At 38.7% G+C, this 25,001-nt stretch overlaps 1 protein-coding gene and 1 long non-coding RNA gene across 4 annotated transcripts in view; one reads left to right on the top strand and one right to left on the bottom strand.

Moving 5' to 3' along the window:
* LOC309392522 (phospholipid scramblase 2-like) overlaps window positions 1-8,040 on the bottom strand; it is a 27,423-nt gene extending 19,383 nt beyond the window's left edge. Inside the window, exons 1-3 of one of the 3 annotated variants that reach the window (XM_081953834.1) lie at window positions 7,572-8,040; window positions 2,726-2,756; window positions 1,244-1,417 (exon numbers count right to left, since the gene is read on the bottom strand). In XM_081953834.1, the coding sequence (XP_081809960.1) occupies window positions 1,244-1,417; window positions 2,726-2,738 (187 nt within the window). In that variant the 5' untranslated portion in view covers window positions 2,739-2,756; window positions 7,572-8,040. Of the gene's footprint in view, window positions 1-1,243; window positions 1,418-2,725; window positions 2,757-2,885; window positions 3,024-7,205; window positions 7,434-7,571 lie in introns of those variants that run through there. The other 2 variants (XM_081953835.1, XM_081953836.1) reach the window with 2 other exon arrangements.
* On the top strand, window positions 3,191-25,001 carry LOC309392525. The gene is made up of 3 exons (XR_014175461.1): window positions 3,191-3,441; window positions 4,438-4,530; window positions 22,555-25,001. It is a non-coding gene; the product is annotated as an uncharacterized lncRNA (long non-coding RNA).

The following is a 25,001-nucleotide window of genomic DNA, read 5'->3' as shown; positions in this document are numbered from 1 at the left end:
ATGTGGTTTAGATGGTGCCTGAAGGTATGCTGATATTCTGGGAGGAGACAAGAATTAGAATCAATACACCCATAGAGGCACAGGCCTTTATGGAAAAAAACAAAGCGAACCTAGAAAAAACAGAAGACTCTACAACGGTTATACAGGACACGGGAGGGGCCGGAGCTCTGCCAGCGGGGGGAGAAGGGGCAATACCAAGAAAGCTCAGATCACAAAAATGAATAAGAAAAACACATTGTTATAAACAGACCGAAAGTAATAATGAAATTATATGTAGACTTTATATTATAATATATAAATTGATTGAAAATTTTTCTAGAATTAATATGCTGATTTTATATGATCATGTATTAATGTTTTAGAGGTACTTAATGAGTTTGGAGGGAGGGGGCGTCTGCCACACTTGCAACTGCCAAAATTTGTACACCATTCCACTTACCCTTTTCCCTATAAATGTTTAAAAAAACCAATAAAAATTTTTGAAAAAAAATATTTCTTATCTTCTCCATATATGGAGCTCAAATGGTGAAGTTTTTCAGTTCCATTGCTGAAGCTTCCAAAGGAATTTGGCTAATTCTTTGGTGAGCTGCAGATTTCAGCCACAGGCTTGAAATCTGTGGAATCTTTGTCAGCTTGTCAAAAGAGTTCAACTCTCCTTTGTGCACAGAGCTGAACTCTTGAAGGTTACAGTTCTCAATGGATGGACCATGAGTTCTTTATTGCAAAAATTGCAGAATGTGACCAAAGGGAGATACAACAAACATCTATTCACAGAGGTGACAGTAACTTGTCTAATTTTCTTTTATAATTGCATCATCTATTCATTCCTTCCACTCGTTTATCTTATTGTACTACAGTATTCTCAGCAAAGGTAAGCTGACCATTTTCTCTCAATTCATATATTATTATTTTGGGCAGAACCTTGTATTTTCCCCCTGTGCAATTACAATAAACTTAGCTCAATGGAGAAAGTGTGGACTTCACTTACTAAAAATGGTGGGGGCTGGTTTGTTCCCATTCACCTGAACTTGATTTGTTTTTTAGTGAGTGAACTACTAATTGTGTATGCTTAGAAAGCGAAAATATATTAGAAGTTCAAAATGGAAAAGGCTGTGCAAACCTTTGCACCTGATCCCAAGGAGATGCTTCAAAGTGCCTGAGGGTATGGAAGTCATACAATGTACATACAGCTCTAATAAAGGGACTAAAAGTTTAACTGGTAATATTCCTAAAAAATATTTACCGGGAAAAGCTTGTGGAGCTGGGTACGGAGCCATTCCAGGAGGATACTGCGGCTGTAGTCCAGGAGCCATTCCTTGAGCGTATTGTGGCTGTAGTGCATATTGTGGCTGTAGTCCATATTGTGGCTGTAGTCCAGGGTTTCCAGGAGCTACTACTATGGGTACAGAATTATTTGCTGAAATAAAGGAAAGGCAGGTCAAATATTTAAAAACCCTCTTTCATTTGGGTGTTCTTAGACAAATATGAATCAAACAAATGTATTTGCTTTCTTAACTTTTAAGAAATGCTATCTTCTTTGGGCAATAGCAGAAATAATAATACATTTTGACTTTGAAACATATGAAAAATATTGGACTAAGAAAGATACCAATCTACATTTTAGTGGGCCATTGCTTAACAGACAAAGAATGCTTAATGGGAAGAACAATATATTTAACCTGATATAATAAATTTTAACAACATGCTAATTTAGGCTGAAATGGAGTTGGGTATTTTAGTGTGTTGTGGGAATCCAGCAAATTACTTCAGCATGTTATAAGAACTTAGCCATCATATCAATTTGCTATAGAGTGTATTACTTTAGGTGAATTATCTTATTTGAACATAGCATATATGTTTTGCTGGTATGAATTTAGTATGTTGTAGGAACCTAACTCCTTTATTCATACTATAGCTCAGGGTTAGTCATCCTTTTTATACCTACCGCTCACTTTTGTATCTCTGTTAGTAGTAAAATTTTCTAACCGCCCACTGGTTCCACCGTAATGGTGATTTATAAAGTAGGGAAGTAACTTTACTTTATAAAATTTATAAAGCAGAGTTACAGCAAACCCCTACCGCCTGCCATGAAAGCTGGAATGCACACTAATGGGCAGTAGGCACCAGGTTGACTACCACTGCTAGAGCTACATATTTTCCATGTGTTGCATTGATATCTTTGCGTGCCTTTTACCAAGGATGATTATACAATTATCAGATGCAACTTGCCATTCTAAGGCTTGGGATAGACATGTTTTATTTACTAAATGTGTACAGTAGCCTTGGCAGCCACTGTAGGTACAGAAACTCTTACAGGAAAGACTTGCTCACAAAGTTCCAACTAAACTACCAGCATAAAGCAGGGGTGAAAAACTCGACAGCATTCTGATTTAAACCTCCATGCATCATTTGTATACCAACATATTAGTTCCTGAACATTTAATGAAATATGTTTCCCACAGCAAATTAATAAAAGAATACTTATATAAACAATTGCTGAAGGAGAGAGTTAGATACATTCTCTGGAGCTTCCTTGAGACTTTTCCTGCAGGCTGCCAAGAGTTCAGCTCTTGAGTCTTAGCTACATATTCAGCTATCTAACCCTAACCCTTACCAATTATTTTATGAGAATGCCTATGATGTACTTTTCACATTTCAATATCAATTGTTCTACACAGACTAACCCTAAATTACCAACTGACAGAAAAAAATGAGTAACACTCACCTTTATTTTCCATAGTTATGTATGCTTGGTTCTGAAAAATAAATAAAATTTAAAAGCCTTTTAACTTAATTATAGTATATTTCCAGTACCGTGCCTGTGAATAAGTTGCTATAGAAGAAATATTTACACAAGCTTAATGTCTCCATGTTTGTGCTCTTACCTACTATTTCTACAGACTGCCTGATCTTTACAGCACAATTATACCACGAAACAAAAAGGTTACGTTACAAATTCTGGACCTCTCTGTTTCCATTTTCAGCTTTGTGGTTACCAAGCAATGCAGGATTGCTTTAGAACAACATTAGCTAACAGAGTCTTCCCTGAGTTATAGTCTGGAAGTGGGAGGGAACTTGGGAATTGACAGGGAAAGCTATCTGGCCCAGATCCAATCAATGCAGCTTTTCACTTGTACAATCATTTACATTTGAAGATGACTTTCCACAGAAGCTTAACTATAGAACTTTTAGTAAATCATTCCTACACCCCTTCTTGGTTACAATTGGTTGCAATTCGATTTGCAAGAAAAAGCAACTCAGGGCTCAGCTGTGTAAATCTAAACTAGACCAAATATTTACACATGGGGAAAGCCAAGATAAAGTATAAGTCACATGCTAGCATAGATCTTTTATGAGATGGACAGTGAATCTGTAACATCATTTCAGTGCTATTTCTATAAAATGAAAAAAAAGAAAATTATTGTTGTTTGCCTTATCCCTGTGAGTAGACAATTACTAATTTTATTTGTTTATTTTTAGTTATCATATTGATAAATCAACCATCTCCCTCACAGAGGGACTCCAGCAGAGGTGGGTTGCTAATTTTTTTACTACCTTTTACTACCTTCTGCACATTCACAGAAGCATCCAGGCGGTTGGGCCGAACCGCCTTCCGCTGCTACTACAGGTTCAGCCGATCTGGCAGCAACCCACCTCTGACTCCAGGCTACAAATACAATATTAAAATATAAAAAGTGTATATAAAATGTAAAAGAGGCAAATATGATTACCATTCAACACTAAAATTTAATTAAAGGTTGGGGGACGGCCTTCAGGACACTAAACAGTCCCATGGCAGCATGTTTCCATACCAGCCTTGAAGCAAGACAGCACAGCCAGTTCTGTTGACATTTCTGAAAGGCCAGGAGAGATTGTGGGGTCTGTGTGATCTTTGGGGGGAGGAGAATGGTCCAAAGGGTGGAAGCAATGGCAGAGTCTTCCTTAATGATCCTGTCAGTCAGAATTCTTTAGCTGGCTGATTTATAGCAAATCTTCTCTCGGAATGAAGGCAAATATGCGGGATAATATTGCAGATCCAATATGGGTCGGTCATCAGAACCAGAGGTTTATCTTCTGAGCTTTCGGACTCATGCTGGAGCCCATCTTCAGGGAAGAAATTCCATGAAGATGAATTACAGCACGAGTCCAAAAGCTCAGGAGAAGAAATTCCCTGAAGATGAGCAATAACACGAGTTCAAAAGCTCAGGAGACAAAACGTCTGGTTCTGTTGACTGACCCAGATTGAACCCTGCAAACCTTCCCTGCCTGACTGGGTGGGACGGACTGACATAATGGGGTGAAAACTGTTCTGTATAATCATTCTTATATCCATGCTTGGTTACACTTCTAGAAGCTGTTCTAGAATCTCTTGCTATTTCTTCGTAATGAGATAGCTTTTTAACTATATTGATAATTGCCTTTAATCATGTTTCCCAGCAATTCAATTTGCAAGAGAAAACAACTGATGGCACAGCTGGGTCAATCTAAAGGAGACCAAATCTTTACACATGGGGAAAGCCAAAATAAAGTGTAAGTCATGTGCTAGCATGGATTCTTTGTTTCATGAGTAGTGAATGGGTGGGATGGGCCGATATAATGGAGTGAAGAAGTTCTGTATAATTATTCTTATAGCCATGCTTCGTTACACTTCTGGAATCTGAGAAGGCTTTCAGGAGGCTATCAGAAAATATTTTTATTTCTGCACCCACAAGTTGACTTTCTTTCTGGAGCCCACCAGTCAGAATTAACCTTCCCTGCCTGACTAGGTAAGAAAGGCTGATATATAAGGGGAAAACCTAACTCAGGAAGTAATAATAAACAATATTATCATCATCATCACTACCTCCATCCTTCAGTATATAGTAGGTAGCAAGTCATATTGGACTTCGTTTCTGGAAACCACCAAAAATTCTAACATTTTCCATATAATTAAAAAGTGTAAACCTGACCACGGAAGTCTTTTTTTTTTCTTTTAAAAACAGGAAACTAAAAAACATACAAGACCTTACTTCTCTTCCAACATATTTACGGGGAAATTTCTGAAATGTCATCTGTGCCCTGCTCTAGACTATGCAATTTGAACAATATTCTACAAAAAAAAAAATTCACCATCTTCTTCTGCAGCATCTCACGGATGACTAGTACATAGACATATTTATATGTTGACAGAGGGCATTTCATAATAATGCAGATACTAATTCCAAGCAGATTTTAAGTCTACTTCCCTATTGTTCTGTTTGTTCAATCCAAACTAAAGCTAAAGGCCATTTTATGATGAGTGATGTAATTTATGTCTTATAAACCTAACATGAAACTGTCAGGTGAAACGTCACATGAAATGAAAGGAAGTGAAAACTAGAACAAGGTTCATTGAGGAATTTCCCTTTACGAAGGCTGGAGGGCAGCAAAATAATCTGCTTTTCCGGATTGGCAGCCAATGAGTAATGTTACATGAAGAACTGGCAACCAGAATCAGTTTAGAATTCTATAATGAGCAAGGAAGGAAAACCACATTGTAGTGAAAGAATGGTTTTAAAAAAGAATTCAACCCTGTAATTTATGATTCTATTGTATTCATATTTATCTCAAGAACCATACCATCTGGTTCCTGGTCAACCACTATTCTATAATGATCTTCCAGTAAGAAAGACATATGAGCACTGTGTTGGGGGCATTTCAAAACTTCAGCAGTTCAAGACTGCTCAGCTTTAATCTTAAACTGTTTATGGAAAATCAGAAATAATAAAACATGAAATTGAGATAAAGGAAAAGTGGCAGTGAAAAAAAAACATTCCAGTGAAATGGTGTCCTTACAAGCTTCAATAGTGCTGAAGCAGCAAAATGGTGACAACATGGGGCCAAGGCCTTGATCTCTCCCAAGGGGAACCCAAAAGAATGTGGAAGTCAAACATTTACTGCCTTTATATGGAAGTAAAAGGAAGGGGGAAATATTAAGGAAAAAAGTTCTGCCTATTACTGAAGTCCTTTTATGACTCTGATCTGTTTTAGTACTTCTTAAAAAACATAAAAATGGTATTCCACTTGGTTTACGGAGTGCAGGAAAAACCACAAAGAAAGAAGCTTGAAAGAAAAGACAACCCTTCAGCTATAGCCACCCCCTTCCTGCTGCAGTCTCATAACTGTATAGAACTTTCTCACCAGCTGGGGGTACACGGGAGAAGAAGGACAGTGAGTCAGAAGGACAATTTTGCTTATCAACATGTGCTGTATAATCAGGACAGCACCATTCAGAGTTGGAATGGATAAAATAAAGGCACATTAGAAACTGGAAACTGGCACAGCAAATTGTGTACCCATAGAATTGTCTACATCTTAAAGAATATGGCAGATGCCATTCAATATACAAGGATGTCAAAGCTAACAGATGTCATGTGACTTGAGACCCTGGAGTTGGGGTACTAAGGTGGGAAAATACTACATTGACTGTAATAAAGCTAGACTTCATCCTGGATGGAATGGGGAACAAGATGAAGACAATACCATGGGAACGTGGCTGAGAAAATTATCATTCCAGGTAGCAAGTTATAATTTGGTTTGGGTGTGGGTGGAAGCCTTATAACTTAGAATAAAATAACAGAGATGGAGGGGACCTTTGAGATAGAATAGAATAGAATGAATAGAATAGAATAGAATAGAATAGAATAGAATAGAATAGAATGACATAGTTGGAAGAGACCTTGAAGATCTTCTAGTCCAACTTCCTGCTTAGGCAGGAAACCCTACACGATTTTAGACAAATGGTTATCCAATATCTTCTTCAAAACTTCCAGTGTTGGAGTATTTACAACTTCTGGAAGCAAGTTGTTCCAGTACCGACCCCAAATATAAATAAGCATAGAAGCCCAAATCTTAGGGACCTGTGGTGATCCCTTTTAGGTAACCATGGTGTCTCTTTCTTCATTTCCTCCAACGTGAGGCAACCTAAACTAGCTGTTTGAGAGAGGACCCAAGGCAGTTCCAGAGGGCGCAGTTGGGCAAAACGCTATGGCTACCGTTGGTTAAATACAAGGATGGGGATGAGATTGAGGCACACAGATGAGTATCCCACATTGCCCTGGCAAACCCAAACACATACAAGACGCAGCCCTCCTCCGTCTCAATCATATGCCTGACGTTTGGTGTACGAAAACAACAACAACAACAACAACAACAACAACAATAATAATAAACCGTAGGAAAAGTACCGTAAAGAATCAGCTTTATCATTATTATTTCAAAATGGAATTAGCCAAGCGAGAGAGAGAGGGACCGGAAACAAGGAAACCGAAACCGCTTTGAGAGTAGCTTTCGTTTCTTCTGGTCTTTCCGTTCTAAGTCCCCAGGCGAAGAAAAATAACTATCTTAGCTGGAAATCAACCAGGCTATAACTCTAGGGAATATCCAGCGAGTAAATGCCCGATTCTACCACGAGAATACATAACCTGGCCAAGTTAAAGTTTTTTTTCGCCCAATCAGTTGTGCGCTTCCCCCCACCCGCCTCCGATTTTTGCCTTGTTTGTCTTCCCCATCATTGGACAGCCGCCCTCCAGCATCCTCTTCAATTCATTTACCTCGGCCCGCGGTCCTTGTACGTCTTTCAGATGCTTCCTTGGCTAGAAAGGCGAAGCAGGGGAAGGGGCAGAACGGCCAGCAGGCGATCCCTAGATGAATTTCCTTAGGTCAAAACCCTGGAGACCAAACACCCTGTAGCGCACCGGGAGGGGGTGTGCGTCTTTCTTCGGAATAAATACACCACGTAGGATCACGTGTTAGCCTTGCATCTTGGGCAAGAAGCAGCCAACTGAGGGGTTGTAGCAGAGAAACTCTTCCTTTAGCAACAGGTTTGAAGACTGAAGACGTTCCGGAGAGGAGAAGAGAAGAGGAAATCCTCACGAGCTATGAAGTGGAGTATTTAAGTCCAGAAACGAGTATTCCCTACTTTGTGGATGGTTGCTGTCTAACTTTTTGAGATAGAAACTCTCACGATTGTTGCCAAGCTTTCTTTCTAATGTTTGGAATTTCTGAGCCCCAGTCTTATCTCATCGCAAGGAAAGTGGGAAATCATTTCCGTACTGCAAATTCTTTCGGAATATATTTACAACTTCCCTGTTGGGGAGTGGAAGTTCCCAGAAGAGACCTTCCCTTTAAAGTTAAAAAAACAAACAAACTAGGGATTACTAGAAGCTTCTTATGAACTTTTTTTGGTGAAACAAGATGCGAATAAACTTGTGATTTAGAGATTTGATGGTTCCCAAAGAGAAATTAAGGAAAGAAGGAAATTATGTTGTAACCTTAGAGAAAAGGTGTAAAATATAAATATATATTTATAAAATATATAAAAATATATTTAATGTTGCCTTTTTATATTTGTGTTGTATTTCTCCCTGATGTATATCTCCCTTTATTTATTTATCAGCACAAATTATATATATATATATATATATGTATGTATGTATGTATGTATGTATGTATGTATGTATGTATGTATGTATGTATGTATGTATTTTATAATATATATTTATATTTTTAATATTGTTATATATATATATATATATATATATATATATATATATATATATATATATATATATATATAATATATACACACATACATACATACATACATACATACATACATACATACATACATACATATATATATATATATATATATATATATATATATATATATATATATATAGTTTAAATAGCATTTTGAAGGAATAAAACCAATATTAATTTTGAAAGCAATACATAGTATATAGAGACAGTAGGACCCTAAATCTGAACTGCAAAAATAAAGGGTACCAAACACAGACAGAAATATCTACAGGTAGTTCTCAACTTTTAAAAAAATTATTTAGTGACTGTTCAAAGTTACAATGACAGTGAAAAAAGCAATTTATGGCCGTTTTTCACACCCTGAAAGCCTCCCCATGGTTATGTGATTAAAATTCAGATGCTTGGCAGCTGTTTCATATTTATGACGTTTGCAGTGTCCCAGGATCATGTGATCACCTTTTGCAACTTTTTGGCAAGCAAAGTCAATGGGGAAATCAGATTGACTTAACGACCATGTTACTAACTTAACAACGGAAATGATTCACTTAACTATGGCAAGAAAAGTTGTAAAATGGAGCAAAATTCATTTTACAAATGTTTTACTTAGCAACAGGATTTTTGGGTTCAATTGTAACTTGAGGATTGCCTGAATTTGCTATCTGGTTATGGTAGATTTCTTCAAAGTAAAACAATGTTCATTTGCTTTCGCATAGGGATGGGGCAAAAGGACTAAAAATATCTAATTTGTAAGGTGTCATCCAATAGTGAACTGGCAATATAGAAAGAGCTCTGTGTAAGAAGTTCTGTTTATACGTATTCTAGGACATGAAATCCCAGCTCATCAGACCACTGTTAAATTGAGGTTGAATCCATGTTTCATACAGTTTAAGACTCCTGTGTGTTTTAAGCTTTCATTTCTAAATTAACAGAGCCGGGGATTACAAAACACCCAAACTGAAGTTGTTAGCAAATTGTATTGTCCAAATGATAGAACAGAGTTTAGTTTTTCATGCTACATTGCTAAAGCATTGATGGACAGACAATTGGAGATACCACTTTATATGCTCTGGGTCAGAGGTGTCTAAATCAAGGCCGGCTGCCGGATCTGGCCCTTGTGTATGTGTGCTTCAATCTGGCCCTTAGGGCTGCCCTGGAAACAGCAAAGGATTGGCCCGTGGTGCCTCTGCCAAGGAAAACAAAGCTCCAGAGCCCATTTTCTCTGGCAGATTGCTCAGCTCATCACAAGCATTGATACTAGTGATATAAAACTCAACACGCCCACCCTGGCCCAAAGCCAAACACAACCTTGATAGGGCCCTCCATGAAATCAAGTTTGACACCCCTACTCTAGGTAGTTATCACTTGTCTGCCTGTTTGGTGGGTTTCTGTTCATTTGTCAGCAGCAAAGAAAGATCTTAAAAGCCATGTGAGAATGAATGAATCTTACTGATCACCTGATCATTCCTTCCTCCCCCTCCCCAGCTTCTTTTCCAAGAAAAGACAAAAACTCTTTCTCTCAGTTAGCCACTGGCAGAATAAAGGGAGAAAAAACATTTCGGGTGGAGATCCTGGTTTTGAATTTTGAGTCTCCAGAACAGGGGTCCCTAACCCCCAGTCCGTGGACGGGCACAAGGCCGGGGCATGTCAGCAACTGGGCCATGCAAACAAGCAAAGCCCCATTAGTGGGATGCAGGCAGCACATGAAAGCACACTCTCTCCTGTCTGTGGAAAACCTCTCTCCATGGAAGTGGTCCATGATGCCAAAAAGTTTTGGGGGGGTGCTCTAGGGGTTTCAAACTGGTGTGTCAGGGGAAAAAACACCCTGTTAGAGATCGATGAACCGTGGCTGATTCCCTTCTGCATATCTTTTGAGATATTGAGAAAAATAAGTCTTTAAAAGTATTCTAATTAATAAACAAACTTTAATAATAAAATAAAACAGAAAATAACTAATTGGTTACATTTTGATAATGAAAGCTACGTTTGCCAAAGTTGGCTGCCGAACAAAGAAGAGAGGAATTTTGGAATGTGTAACGCGTGCGCAATAAATCACTTTCAGATAAGAACCCTTTTTTGTTTTATGACCTGCGCAATAAAGCTTTCTTAGTTTAACTCTTGAGTGTCAGTTTAGGCAGTTCAGGCCTAGCAAACCTTTTAACATCGTGACACCCCTTCTTTTGCTAGTCTGGGCTGACGTCATCAAATCATCAATTAAGGCACATCTTCTTTCGCAGATACTCGTGTTGATTTGCGGCAAGTGGTTTGTTAAGCATGTCTGCGATCTGATCATGTGTAGAAACATATTGCAATTTAACAAAACCTTGCTTAACTAATTGCTTTGTGTTTTGATAACGAATGTCAATGTGTCTGGACCTAGAACCTGTAAAATGTGACTCAGAAATATAAACAACAGATACATTATCTTCCATCACGGTGATTGGTCGAATCGGACGTGTCCAGATATCTGTGATCAAAGCATCAAACCACGTTAGAGAATTACAAGCATCTGAAACACAAGCATATTCAGCTTCAGTAGATGAACATGAAACAAAACTCTGTTTTCTCACTTGCCAGTAAACAGGACAACCATTTAGGAACATCATGTAACCAGAAGTGCTTTTGCGTGACTTCTTGTCGCTCGCCCAGTCGGAATCGGCAAAACAAATCAGCTTTGGTTGATCAGTGTGTGTTGGTTCTAGCAATAACTTCATGTGCTTAGTGTGTTTTAGGTATTTCAACAACTTCTTAATGCATGACCAATGAAATTGTGTTGCCTTACCTACGTGTCGTGATAAAAGATTAACACTAAGTGCGATGTCAGGTCTGGTCCAACTACTAATGTATAATAGTGAACCAATGACTGAACGATAAAGTGTTTGATCCTCGAACTCAGGACTTGGTTCATGTGTTAAGTTGTGAAAATCTGTTTGCATGGGTGTCTTTGTTGTGCTAGCATCTTTCATGTTGCAATGATGTAGAATGTGGTCAATTTTCTCCTCTTGTGAAAGACTAAACCCCTTCTGTGTCTTTTCAATTTGAACACCTAAATAAGTGCTAATGTGTCCTAAAGATTTTAGTGTGAAGTATCTCTGCAAACTTTTAGCAAAAATCTCACTCATTTTCTTATTTGGACCAATATAAACAATATCATCAACATAAACAAGAATTATCTCATATGCATTGTTAGATCTTTTTGTGAACACGCATTCATCAGTTTCGGACTTAATAAAGCCCATTGAATTTAGTTTGTCAGTAAGACATAAATACCACATTAAACCTGACTGTTTCAGACCATAAAGACTTTTGTTCAGGAACCAGGTATCCCCTTCTTGCTTTCGGAATCCTGGAGGGCTTCTCACGTAGATCTCTTCATCTAGGTCTGCATGTAGATAAGCTGTGTCCACATCAAATTGGAAAACTTCTAAACCAAGAATAGTTGCAGTGGTTAAAGCAATTTTTACACTTTCAGTTCTGACTGTTGGTGAGTAAGTGTTTGTGTAGTCCTCAGGATAACGTTGAGCGAAACCCTGAGCTACCAGTCTGGCTTTGTATAAAGACTCACCATTCGGTTTCTTCTTAATTCTGTAGACCCATCGGGTGCCAATGACTTTCTTATTTGCTGGAGGTTTTGCAGGTGTGAATACATTAAGTTTCTTCAAACTGTCCATTTCATCCTGCATTGCATCATACCATTTGTCTTGTTCTGAATCAGGAAGCTGTTTGATTTGTGTGAATGTCTCTGGAGGAAGAGTAACGTTGCAAATCAAAGGTACTGGTGATTTTGTCAGTTGCCATGAATAACGTTGTGGAGGGATTCCTTTTGTGGCCCTCTTGGAGCGTCTAGGAACAACAGACCAGTCTTCTTCTTCTTCTTCATCATCATCCTCGTCCTCACGTTCGTCGCTAGCATCAGCATCCGCGGGTTGCAAAGACGGAACATCAGGTTGTGAAGAACTGGTAGAAGGAACATCTGCCTGCGAATTATCATCAGGCTGCGTGACATCTGGAACACCATCTCTAGGAAAATAAACTTCAGGATCATTGGAATGAATCCTGGACCAGTCAATGTCTTCCTCAAAATTAGCAGATTGTGAAATGACAATCACATGTTTAGTATCAATGAATTTGTACCATTTTGAATTATCATCAATACCCATAAATCTCAGTCTCTTTGCTACTGTACCTCCCTTTCTTCTTTGACTTAAGGGAGTGTTCACCATAGCATATGAACCAAAAATATGGAGGTTCTTGAGATTAGGCTTGTAGCCATACAGCATGTAGAAAGGAGTTTGATTGATTACACTGCTCCAAGTACGGTTGACAATGTAATTTGCATATTTGATTGCTTCACCCCAGTATGCGTTACTGAGATTGGCATCTTCTAGAAGACAACGCATCATGGTTTGTAGAACCCCTTGTCTTCTTTCTACGACTCCGTTATGAGCCGGTGTATATGGAGCAGATGTCTGATGAAGAATTCCATTCTTACGCATCCAGTCCTGGAAACGCTGAGACATGAATTCTGCACCACGGTCACTCTGGATTCTAGCGATGCGAACTTGGTATTGTGTAGAAACAAACGCTGCAAAGTCTTTAAAGATCTGAAAGGTCTCAGATTTCTCTCTCATAGGATATACAAATCCATATCTAGAATGATTATCTACAATTGTTAAAAAATACTTTCTGCCACCAAGTGTTGGTGGGAAAGGACCCACTATGTCAGTGTGTACCAAATCAAAAATGCGTGTTGACCGGCGTGTAGCGTGTTTGGGAATTGCAGCCGCCTTGGATTTAGCCTTTTTGCAAACGGCACAATCCAAAAACACCTTACACCCCTTTAGATCCAAACCTTTTGCGAACTCCGGCATCTTTCTAAGAACACGGAAACTGGCATGCCCCAATCTTCTGTGCCACTTGTGAATACACCTGGAATGCAAAGGTTTACCAGTTAGTGAATTCTCAACATTAACAGTTTCATGAGGACCCTCAGGCTTGCTTTGAGCAATCTGTTTCTGTTTTCTTTGTTTGTTGGCTTTAGGAGCCTTTGGCACAGTAACGCTTTCTCTCTCTGGGACAACTCTCTCTGGGTCTGCGTTGTGCCTTTTTGGAGTTTGCATACTTGCCTGTGCTTGCCCTTTAGGCTTTGGCTTTAAGTAATAAACACCACCAATCAGCATGGTTTCAGCAACAATATCACCATCTTTAACTAAGTAACTTGCTTTTTCGAGGTGGTGAACCTGGAACTTTAACTCTCTAGACAAGTGACTTTGACTAAGCAAATTACTGGTTGCTGAAGGTATGTAATAAACATCAGGGATGTGTGTATCGAGCTCTTCAATGTAAACAGTTCCTTTTCCCATAACCTTGCAAGTGTGGTTGGTGAAGGAATACAGTTCTCGATACTCGGGCTCTGGTTCGCCCATCTCTGTGAAAAGTTCCCTTCTGTGGGTAACGTGCACAGCTGCTCCACTATCTAAAGTCCACAAAAGACGTCTGTCGAACTTTGGATCAGGTTGTGGAACGTTGGTTATGGCCAGTGTTGCAAGCGGAGCTTGTGGATCACGCCTTGGACCACGACGACCTTGTCTTCCGCCTCTACCTCTGCCTCTGGAATCTGTTCCTCTGGGCTGGTACGTGGCGGGAGCTGGAACTCGTTGGGGACAATCCCGGGTGTCATGTCCCACACGGTTGCAGGTGTAGCATTTTGGCATCCTTGGAGCGTAGCCTCTTCCTCGGAAGGGACGTCTGGCTGGAGCCTTTGGTGCTGGAGGCCGTTGTAGATGTGGGGTAGCTAACCTGATAGCTTCGTCTTCCACTAAAAGTCTGCAAACGTGGTTAACTGTGCGTTGAGCAATAGGCACGTAGTTAATCTTTGCAACAGCATCTTTCCATTCATAATTCAATGAGTTAATGATGATGCTAATCATTTGGATATCATCGATTACATGGCCATTTTGTCTCAATTCACTTCTCATTCTTTTCAGTTTGGTCAAATGTCCACCAATTCGTTCACCAGGTTTCAACTTCGAACCATGGAACTCAGACATGAGCAAACATGAGGATTCAATTGAAACGGGCCTGTAGCAATCTTCCAAAATAGCCCATATTTCTTGGGCAGTTGCATCAGGTGGAAAGATACCTTGGATCTCAATTTCCATTGACATGAGTAAAGTCGTGATAGCTCTGTTTTCGAGGTTTCTTATTGCAGGTGTCCAGGGTTGACGGGGAGGATCAAAAACCATGGAATATGTGCCTTCTCTTCGAAGCAAGAGCGCAATTTCACTGACCCAGGCTTTATAATTCTCTCCTGACTCCTTTAATTTGGACTCACCAGTCAAGGGGGTGACTGTGAATACCTGCTGAGGAACAATTTGTTGCTCTGGTTGCAAATCTGGTTGTTGAACCAGGGGATGCTGGGGTTGCATCATTGGCCTTTGCGTGGCAACATCAAATTGGCTTCCTCGAATTCGCCTTTGGCTTTGCCTTTTTTCATCTAGGGAGGATTCAACGCCGCCAGGGGGTGTTGAAGACTTAACCTCTGGAGACAAAGTTTTGGCTTCTAAAGGACTCATAGACAGATCTCTGAAAATCTGGTCCAATTGCTTAATCTTTTGCTGTAATAATTTTTCTCCGCCAGCAGATGGCAGTGCAGCTTCACTTTTTGGCTGCCTCTCCTTTCTATACGTATGCGGAAGTTCAGTCGACTCAAAGGGACCACGTGACCTCGGTGACGTGTACATGTCTCTTTGTTCTAATTGACCAATGAACTCTGTGGGGTGTGTCTTAGGCTGTTGTTTTGAAGAAGACAAGATGGCGTCCTCAGACTTTTTGGGAGTGGGGGAGCTTCTTCTACTTCGCCTTATCTCTTCAAAACACACTCTCGCCTCCCTAGCATATTTTTCAAACAGTTCTATTTGATCTAGATAGCTTTGCATTTCTTGCTCACCATCTGGGGAGATGTTATAAAATCTGCTTTCTGCGTGGGAGGATATTTTCTGTGCCGGCAGTTGCCATTCATCAATCGTTTGATAATCTGCGAGGGTCTGGGAATGGAGTGGCTCTGGCAGAGTGGGAAGTTTTGGCTTGGCCCCCAAAAATTCATAATCTCCTGGAGATATTTTAGAAGGAGGAACCACTGACCTCGTTTCGTGGATGTCGCGTCCTGTAGCTCCTTCTCCCATATTTGGCTCGGCACCTGAAGGAATTTGTTGTTCCTGAAGCACGTTTTGATCTTGCTTCTCTGTGTCCGAGGGAGCCTCCTTGTCAGAGGAAGCTGATCCTTCTGTGCTCGCCCCATCTTTCTTTTTCTTTTTTTTCTTTTTCTCCGACATTGCTAATTAGGCTTAGTCGGTTATCTTTAGATAGCATGAAGGGAAAATACAGCCATAAATTGTAACCATCTCAGCTGGTATCATCAAAAACCATCCTCTGCTACCAAGTTGTCAGGGGAAAAAACACCCTGTTAGAGATCGATGAACCGTGGCTGATTCCCTTCTGCATATCTTTTGAGATATTGAGAAAAATAAGTCTTTAAAAGTATTCTAATTAATAAACAAACTTTAATAATAAAATAAAACAGAAAATAACTAATTGGTTACATTTTGATAATGAAAGCTACGTTTGCCAAAGTTGGCTGCCGAACAAAGAAGAGAGGAATTTTGGAATGTGTAACGCGTGCGCAATAAATCACTTTCAGATAAGAACCCTTTTTTGTTTTATGACCTGCGCAATAAAGCTTTCTTAGTTTAACTCTTGAGTGTCAGTTTAGGCAGTTCAGGCCTAGCAAACCTTTTAACATCGTGACAGCTGGATGTCTCACACGCAGGCCATACCCACCCCTGCTCTGCAAAGGGGAAAAACATTGCAATACATCACATGACGGCAGAGTAACGCCACAAGTTTGACACCCGTACTCTAATACTCACAAAATGACGGGTTTGCCTATGTTAGGGTCATAACGGGCATAACTAGCCATAAAATCCATTACCAGAAGGTATCTTCCAATGAGTTCCTTAACCATACCAGTGAGAACTGATGTAAACAAATATGATGCTAGTTGCTGCTAGTTTTCTTTTGGCCTTCAACTTCCTATGCTTCTACACTACAGTGCTTTTTAAATTACAAAATCAGATAAGGCAGATATAATTGAGACTAAATAAATGTCTGAAGTTGAACATAGCATTGTCTACCTCTTTCTTAGAAAATGAAGAAAGTTACATTGAGTGTAACACCTGAGAGAAAGTGAAATGTGGAAATACTCTCAAGGATATGTATAGCATTCAGAATAAAATATTGTTTTTAAAGGTTGAAAATTATTTCATTATATTATTGTATTATGTTACATTATTATGTTTTTATCCCACAGATAATATAAACAATATTCAAGGAAAGAAAATGAGGGTAGAATGCAAGATTTGACATAGCAATATGAACAAATTAATTGCAATAGCACTTAGACTTATATACCACTTCACAGTGCTTTACATGGAATTATATAACCTATTAAATTATATAAATCTGCTGCTAAAGTCTGCCGTGCCTCTGTTCAGTTTATCTAACTGCAAATAGTGTGTGCTTTGGTTTAATAATTATTTATACATGTCAACAAGAAAAATATGGGACACACCAAACGATTTCTGTTTATTCCTACAATGTGCTATTTTAGTTCAGTTAATGTTGAACTAAGAGATCAGAGCTAGATATAATCAGAAAAGTGTTGGCCTGTGCAGAAGCAGATAGGCTCACTCTTGAACTTAAAAATAAAGGGGAATCAGAATATTTTGTGGTATGGAATAGATTTTATGATTGGTATAAGACAAGATGACAAGACTGGAACAAATGTATATATTGTGATTGGACAGAAGGACAGACAATGTATCAAGTAGTTTAACTGTTAATAGTTGAAACTAGCTGTATATAATGTGAATGTATGGTTACTCCGACTCCGCGGTGTTGCATTGTTTTTAAATGTAAAAATAATAAAAATATATTTTAAAAAATGTTGAACTAAGAGACATAAATTAATATAGTTTTCTTAGATTAAGGGGAAGAAGGACAGCCATTTTGACAGACTTAGTAAAGGCCATCTAGTCAATTCTTAGGGACTAAATAGATATAATTTTTTTCAAGAATAAAATGTTACTGGTCATTTGGGTTTTCCAATGATGTATTGATCATCCCTGAATTTAATCCACCCATCTTGATGCTGGTCATCCTCTTCACTTTTCTTCTCCTTCCTCCAATATATATGTCACTCTATAAAGCTATATTGTTGCACAATGTGTCCAAAGTCGAATAATCCGAGCTGATTATTGTGCCTTGAATGAGAATTCTAGATTGATTTGTTCACGGATTCATCCATTCTTTGATGCATAGCATTCTCAGGAATCTTTGCCAATACCAAACTTCAAAAGCATCACTACTGTTCATAATCTGCTTCTTCAAAGTTCAAATTTATCTTCCATAAATCATTACTGATCTTTGTAAGTATAGACACAGAATGGCATGTGGATATGTTTCCTAAGAATTCATAGCTATTTAACAGGTGTTTGTGGCATATTTTTGACTGTTGATAGTCATTCCTAAAAAGCAGAAGACATTCACTATTTCAATGTATCAATTGTCAGGTCTGAAGCTGATTATTACTGATGGTATGTTGTCATCAGCCTGGTGCTCTTGATTTTTAATCTTAGTCCCACTAAGCCCCTTAATTTTAGAAATCACTTGCATTTTCAATCATAAAAGTAGTATCATCAAATTAATGCAAGTTATTGATGTTTTCATCTTCCATTTTAAAATTCCTCATTTTCTTTCAATCCCAGCCATTGATAGAAGTAAAACACATTTACAAAGCATTCAAAAAATACAACATAAAACTTAGGAAAGAAATGAAAATAAAATAAAATAGAATCCATCCTCTCCAGTGGTCAATATATAAATAAGCAGGGATCAACACCAGATAAACTATCGAGCAGAAAGCAATTTCCAGTCAAGGAACCACCAAGGAGGAAACTACACTCCAACCAAATATTGCAGAGCAAACTACAATATACAAAAGGCAACAAACCTCACACTCATTCACACTGATGAGATTACCTAGTTAAACAATGAATTGTTGTTAGTTGCAGAGTTGTATCTGACCCGTTGTGACCCCATGGACAATATTTCTCCAAGCCTTCCTGTCCTCTAGCATCCTCTGGAGTCTATATAAGCTTAAGCCTACTACTTCAGTGACTCCATCCAACCACCTCATTCTCTGTCATCCCCTTCTTCTTTTGCCTCAATCTTTCTCAGCATTAGGCTCTTCTCCAGTGAATCCTTCCTTCTCATTAGGTGGCCAAAGTATTTGAGTTTCATCTTCAGGATCTGGCCTTCTAAAGAGCAGTCAAGGTTGATTTCCTCTAGGACTGACCAGTCTGATTGTCTTGCAGTCAAAGGGACTTGCAGGAGTCCTCTCCAGCACCATAGTTCAAAGGCCTCAATTCTTTGGCGCTCAGCCTTTATGGTCCAACTTTCATAGCCATACATTGCAGCTGGGAAAACCATAGCCTTGACTATATACACTTGTGTTGGCAGGGTGATGTCTCTGCTTTTTAGTATGATGTCTAGATTTGCTATAGCTTTCCTCCCTAAGAATATCTGGAAGCAAACCACCAAGAATTCCACATTAGTACTCTGAAGGAATTTCAGGTCTTCCTCAATGCATGTTGATTCATTTGTTGAGTATCATGTGAGAGGTGGAGTGCAGAGACAGGCAGATGATTTTGAAGATAATAGCCAATAACTATTTTATACACAAAGTTGGCTGAAATATTTGGAAGAGATTTAGACTCCTCCCTGATTTATTGGGATATAAGGTAATAAAGGACAATCAGGCTTGTGAGGCTCCTCTGAAGTTTGTTTCCTGATCTTGTCTGTTCCCAAATCTGGTAGAGGCCCGCCAACTGGCACTATAGGTGAACCTCTTTATGTGGTATATTCATTCAATTTGGGGACATAGTATTTGCCTTTTGAACGTGTATCCCATTTTTGACCCTGTCTTACACCTTAGCATTTACCAAACCTAGATAATTGGATTTTATTTGATAAACTGTGTTAAACCAACACAACCTGGAAACTAATGTTCCCATTACAACAACCAGCAACAATGGTTTTTCATCAGTTTTTAATTCTCATAATTTCCAATGGGCTATTTGCATCAGATTGTGCTGTAAAGCTGATTCCAAGGGTATTTTCAAAGAGAAATAAATGATTAAATCTCTGAAAAAAAGAAGAGGATAAAGAAAAATCCATTGTGCAGCATCATAATTGACGGTGAAGAAAGGAAAGAGGATATTGCTGCAATAAAACAATAAAATAAAAAAAACTCAAAATGTACTTCTGTTAAAGTGCATGAGCGTTACAACTTCTGGAGGCAAGTTGTTCCACTGTTTAATTGTTCTTTTTATTGTCCTTATAGTAATATAAGGGAATTCTGATGCAAGAGTCACTTAGGTGAGCTGGGTGGTATAGAAATGGGATGAATAAATAAATAAGTTTGAAAGGGTGCATCTGTTCAAAACAGGAGCATTAGGAAGTAAGCAAGAAAGGCAGTACAGAAACCCAACATATTTTGTGTGATGATCTTAAATGAAAGAAGTTTCAGAAGTCATAGAAACATAGTACCATAGGGCTGAAAGGGGCGGTGGAGGTGTTTTAGTCCAACCCCAAATCCAAGAGAGTAAATAATCAACTGTTCTTAAAGTTTATGTTGGCTTACAACTATGCAAACTTTAAAGCTTAGCTCTTGAAATTTCTAAGATTCATAAACCTTAGTTTAGTGTTTCTTAAAGTTGCCAGAGTTGAGAAACACTGGCTAATGTAATGATGTATTAAAATCTTTTCCACAATTTAATCTTGTTTTGTTCCCTTATTCTTGATTCAGGATCTTTTGATACAGACTGTACTTCTTACTGTGTTTTTATATCTAATATCTTCTTATCCAATTGAGTAATTTTCAGGCTAACTAATATTAGCAGACTGTCACTGCATCTGTACAATATGCTAACCAAGATTTATTTTAAAGAGTAAATGAACTTACATTCATGACTCAAGTTTCCACCCTAATCAGCCTCATTGTCAAATGCCAGCCCTTGGGCTTATTTTGCACTTATTTTGTATCTGCCTGCTGCTGTTACTCTTCACCAATGAACGGTTCTTTCTAAGACTTGAACGGACAAGTTGGAGAAATAAAATCCACCAGTGGCCACTAGAAAGAACTTTCATCAGGCTGAAAGAACCAACAGTTGATATTAGCTTGCATATTCACCCTAGGCCCATAATGGCGAACCTATGGCACACATGCCAAAGGTGGCATGTAGCGCCCTCTCTGTGGACATGTGAGCTGTCACCCCAGTTCAGCTCTGCCACGCATGCACGGGCACCTCCCACTGACCAGCTGGTCTTCGGGTCTCTGCTGCGTATGCGTGGGGGACAGGTTGTGTGTTTGTGGGCCACACGTGCATGGGTAAGGGGCAGGGTGAGGGGAGGGCGCGCATGCACAGATGCAGGGTCGAGCACATACAGGGGTGCATGTGCATTGTATTTTGGGGATTTGGGCATGTGTACACACTATGGGCACTCGGTCTGGAAAAGGTTAGCTATCACTCTCCTAGGCTATAAACCATAGTTGACATGTCACACAATCATGATATACCTCTGAATAAGCAGAGCGAAGTAAGTTATACACTTGGAAAATTTTATTTGGCTTATGTATAGCAGAGAGTGGAAGAATCCAAAGCAGCAGAACACTTTCTAGAGATCTCAAAATAGTTCAAGCCCGCTTGCACATGGGACATATGTACAACATTCCCAGCATTAATGTTTCACTGTTGTGTTATGATCTTCCTACTGTAAAGCTGCTTTCCTTAAGGCTTGACTGCAATAAAACTCAAATAACAAATTTTGCAATTGGTAGTGCTGGGGGTCTATAGCTTTGGGATATATTTGTATAATCTCTTACTTCATCCTGCTTCTGTTGACCTATAGTAAATTTTACCGGAAACCTATGAACAAAGTGACTACAGTAAATGTTCCAACTTCCTCATTCATCTCTTATCTGAGGTCAAGTGATCTGTTCTTCTCTCGAAATTCTACATGGATTCAATTGTTCTGCACTGCAATCTACAACTCTAGTTGAAATTATTGGGATAAACAGCATTGCAAATAGATGCTATACCATAGTTACAGCTTTCAGTGGAATTTATAAAAAGAAAAATGCCATCCTGACAGCTTTTCACATAAACTACTTTCTTTCTTTTTTACAAACCAGTCAAATGCATACAGCATGTTCTGAAAACATGGGATTTGAGGAAGTGGTGGTTATCTAAATGTATTTCTTCCTCTTTCTATGTGGAAAGATGAAAAATGAGCACGACTTTGTCTGAATGATAATTTTTACTCTCTTCCTCAGATCAGATGAAAAGACAGCACTGATTGAAGAAGCCTCAAAGCAACTAAATATTCTATGCCTACGATAAAAGACCTATGTTAGAATTAATCTTAAACAGTGACATACTTAATTGCATCACTCTTATTTTCTTCATAGCTGCCACTTTCTTCCTCTTTCTCAATATTCACTTTTCTTAAATTGTTATAGCATGTTATAACAGTAATAAAACGGAGCATGTGATCTAGCAAAGTGGTAATGAATGACCAAGGCTTTGTTTACACAGCAGATTTAACCAGGTCAGTTAAGAGCTACAGTAGTAGCTGCATTCTCCAAATTATTAAGCTTGGTTAGTGTAAAACTTCACTATTATTTTGTTACATTTTAGCATCTTCACATTTCTTTGTGTTTGTTTTTTCCACTGTATTGTGCAAACCAAAAAAAAAAATTAATTTAATAACCAAGTTCAACATGTTGAATGAATGCAGCCTCTGTGAGTTTACATGGAGAGAGAAAAAAGAGTTGATTCATTTCTGACTCCTCTGCTTTACAATTTTTCTCCACAGAATGATGGCTGTCATTGAATGCTCCCAATATATCCAGGTGTACCTACCTACTTCCTGAGTTTCATCTGGCCAAGGAATTCTCAACCCATGTAAAGGGGCAAGAAGACATGTAAAGGAAAGTTAATCAATGGAATAGTTTTGACAACCATTTGACTGGGATGGTTTAAGGCTCGTACCTTGAGCAGGAGATTGGACTGGAAGACCTTTGGGTCCCTTCCAGACCTATGATTCTAATTCATATTTATTTCCTAAAAGCTCAGAAGACAACTTTTTAACCTAGTTTTGTGAAATGAGACAACTAGCAGCTTAGCAGTTGTACTTGTACATGGAGAATGCTGTAGAGAGAATTTCCTTCTCTTAAAAACATTACTGCCAAATGTCAAGACATGAGAGAAAAATATTGTATGTGAAAAGAAACAAACAGAATGTATTAGGAAGGCTGAATAATAAATAACATTATTTGTCTTTCTTTCCTATACATTGCATAACTGTTGCAAAATATTTACAGGTCCTTCCTGGAATAGTTTTTTCAGATTTGTTCTTAGACGTTTGGAAATTATAGTCAAGAGACTTTGCAATATGACCTCTTTCTTTCAACCAGGACATTGTTAGTCTGAACTTCCCCTTTTCTCACTTTAATTCACTGACCTCAAAATCAAGAACTATCAGCACTGTCTCCAATTTAAATGGGTTTAAAAGAAGACATCTGTTCCAGAATGTAATTTGTTTGATTTTGACATAACTTGTAGATAAAATCTAGCCACTGTGGTTTATTCAACAAGCATACATAAAGAAACCACAGCTTACCACACACATGAGAAGCAAACTTGATTACCACTGTCAGAGCACAATACATGTTTTAGAGGCTGAGAGTCCCAGTAGCAAATGCAATGCCACAAAACGCTCAAGATTTTCAGATATTTTAAGGTGATGTTTTAGGATATCAATGGGGTAGCTTTGGGCCAGTTCCTTAGCCCAATCCTTACAGGATTGTGGTATGGGGAGAGAATAGGAGGATAGAGTAATATGCTTTCTTCCTTTGGCACGGCAATATAATCTAACCCAAGCCATTTGCTGTGGAGTTGGGTAATGAACTTTATCTTGCAGCAACAATACTAGCAGCTCCCTGTAATGGTACCACGTTTCCCCAAAAATAAGACTTTCCCAGATAATAAGCCCAATCGGGCTTTTGAGCGCATGAGATAAAATAAGCCCCCCCACAAAAATAAGCACTTCCTGAAAATATTGCAACACAGTAGCAGCCATGAGGAGACCATGTTTGCCGCCTCCTGAACCTCAAAAATAATAAGACCTCCCCGGAAATAATGCCAAGTGCTTATTTCAAAGGTCAAAAGAAAATAAGACACTGTCTTATTTTCGGGAAAACACGTTATGAGAGAATGACCTTGGGGGGAAGAGAGAATTATGAAGTCCAGGGAATAGTCAGTGAAAAGGCAACTTTGGTCAGAGTAGGAATGTGGGTACAGCAAGCAGTTCAGAAGAGACTCTCCCTAGTTTCTTGAACTGTAAAAGGAAGTGGAGATAAACGTACTTTCAGGCTTGCAAGATTCTTTTAGTGTAATCTTACAATAAAGTGGACTTAGCTCATCAGCCATATTTCCTGTCTAGCCTACCTTGCAAGACTAATACTTTCAAATGGATTGAATCTCAACTGGTGCTCTCTACATTAAATAGCAATAGCATTTAGCTTTATATAAACCCCGTGGTGCTTTACAGCACTCTCAAGGTGGTTACAATGTCATCATTGCCTCCAACAATCTGGGTCCTCATTTTATTCTGAATAAAATAATATATTCTGAATATGCTGTTGTTTTAGCCTCAGAAGAATGGAAGGCTGAATCAATCTTGAGCACCATCAAGATCGAACTCCAGACTGTACAGTTTGCAGAGTTTGTCTACAAGACTGTTTTCTAACCACTGAGCCACCAGGCCTGCTAAGGAATCAGTCTAGACTGGTGGGCAAAGCTTATCGCTTGGGTATGAACAAGAAACTTTAAATCTGGGTATATTCAGTACAATTTGGTTGTATACCATTTCATAGAAAAATATATTCTTTAAATGATTTCTTGCTTCTTCTTGAACTTTAAGTTTGCTTTTAAAACCATTCAAAGGCAATTTTATTTGACAAATATATGAACCTGGGGACTTAAAAACATCTTATGTAGAGGGCCTTCACCTAAGATAGTACTTTCCTAATCTTCTGTATGACCTTGAATTGCTGGCTTTTCACCAAGTCACTGGAGTAGAATGAGGGTGGACTCTTTTAGTACAGTTGAATGCGGATGTGGGGAGGAGTGTTTGCCTTTGGGATGCTGGGAGTTTTAGTTATATTTTTCTAGTTTTTTTTTAAAAAAAATTCAGTGCTGTTTTGTGAGGTACCTTTGATTGTAGCACATATGATGGGTGACTCTATAAGCCTTTTACAT

This window comes from Natrix helvetica (genome assembly GCF_964273705.1).
Source record: "Natrix helvetica genome assembly, chromosome: 5".
NCBI lineage: Eukaryota > Metazoa > Chordata > Lepidosauria > Squamata > Natricidae > Natrix > Natrix helvetica.
Note: the sequence above shows the minus strand (reverse complement) of the source record. Positions and strands in the feature narration are given on the sequence as shown.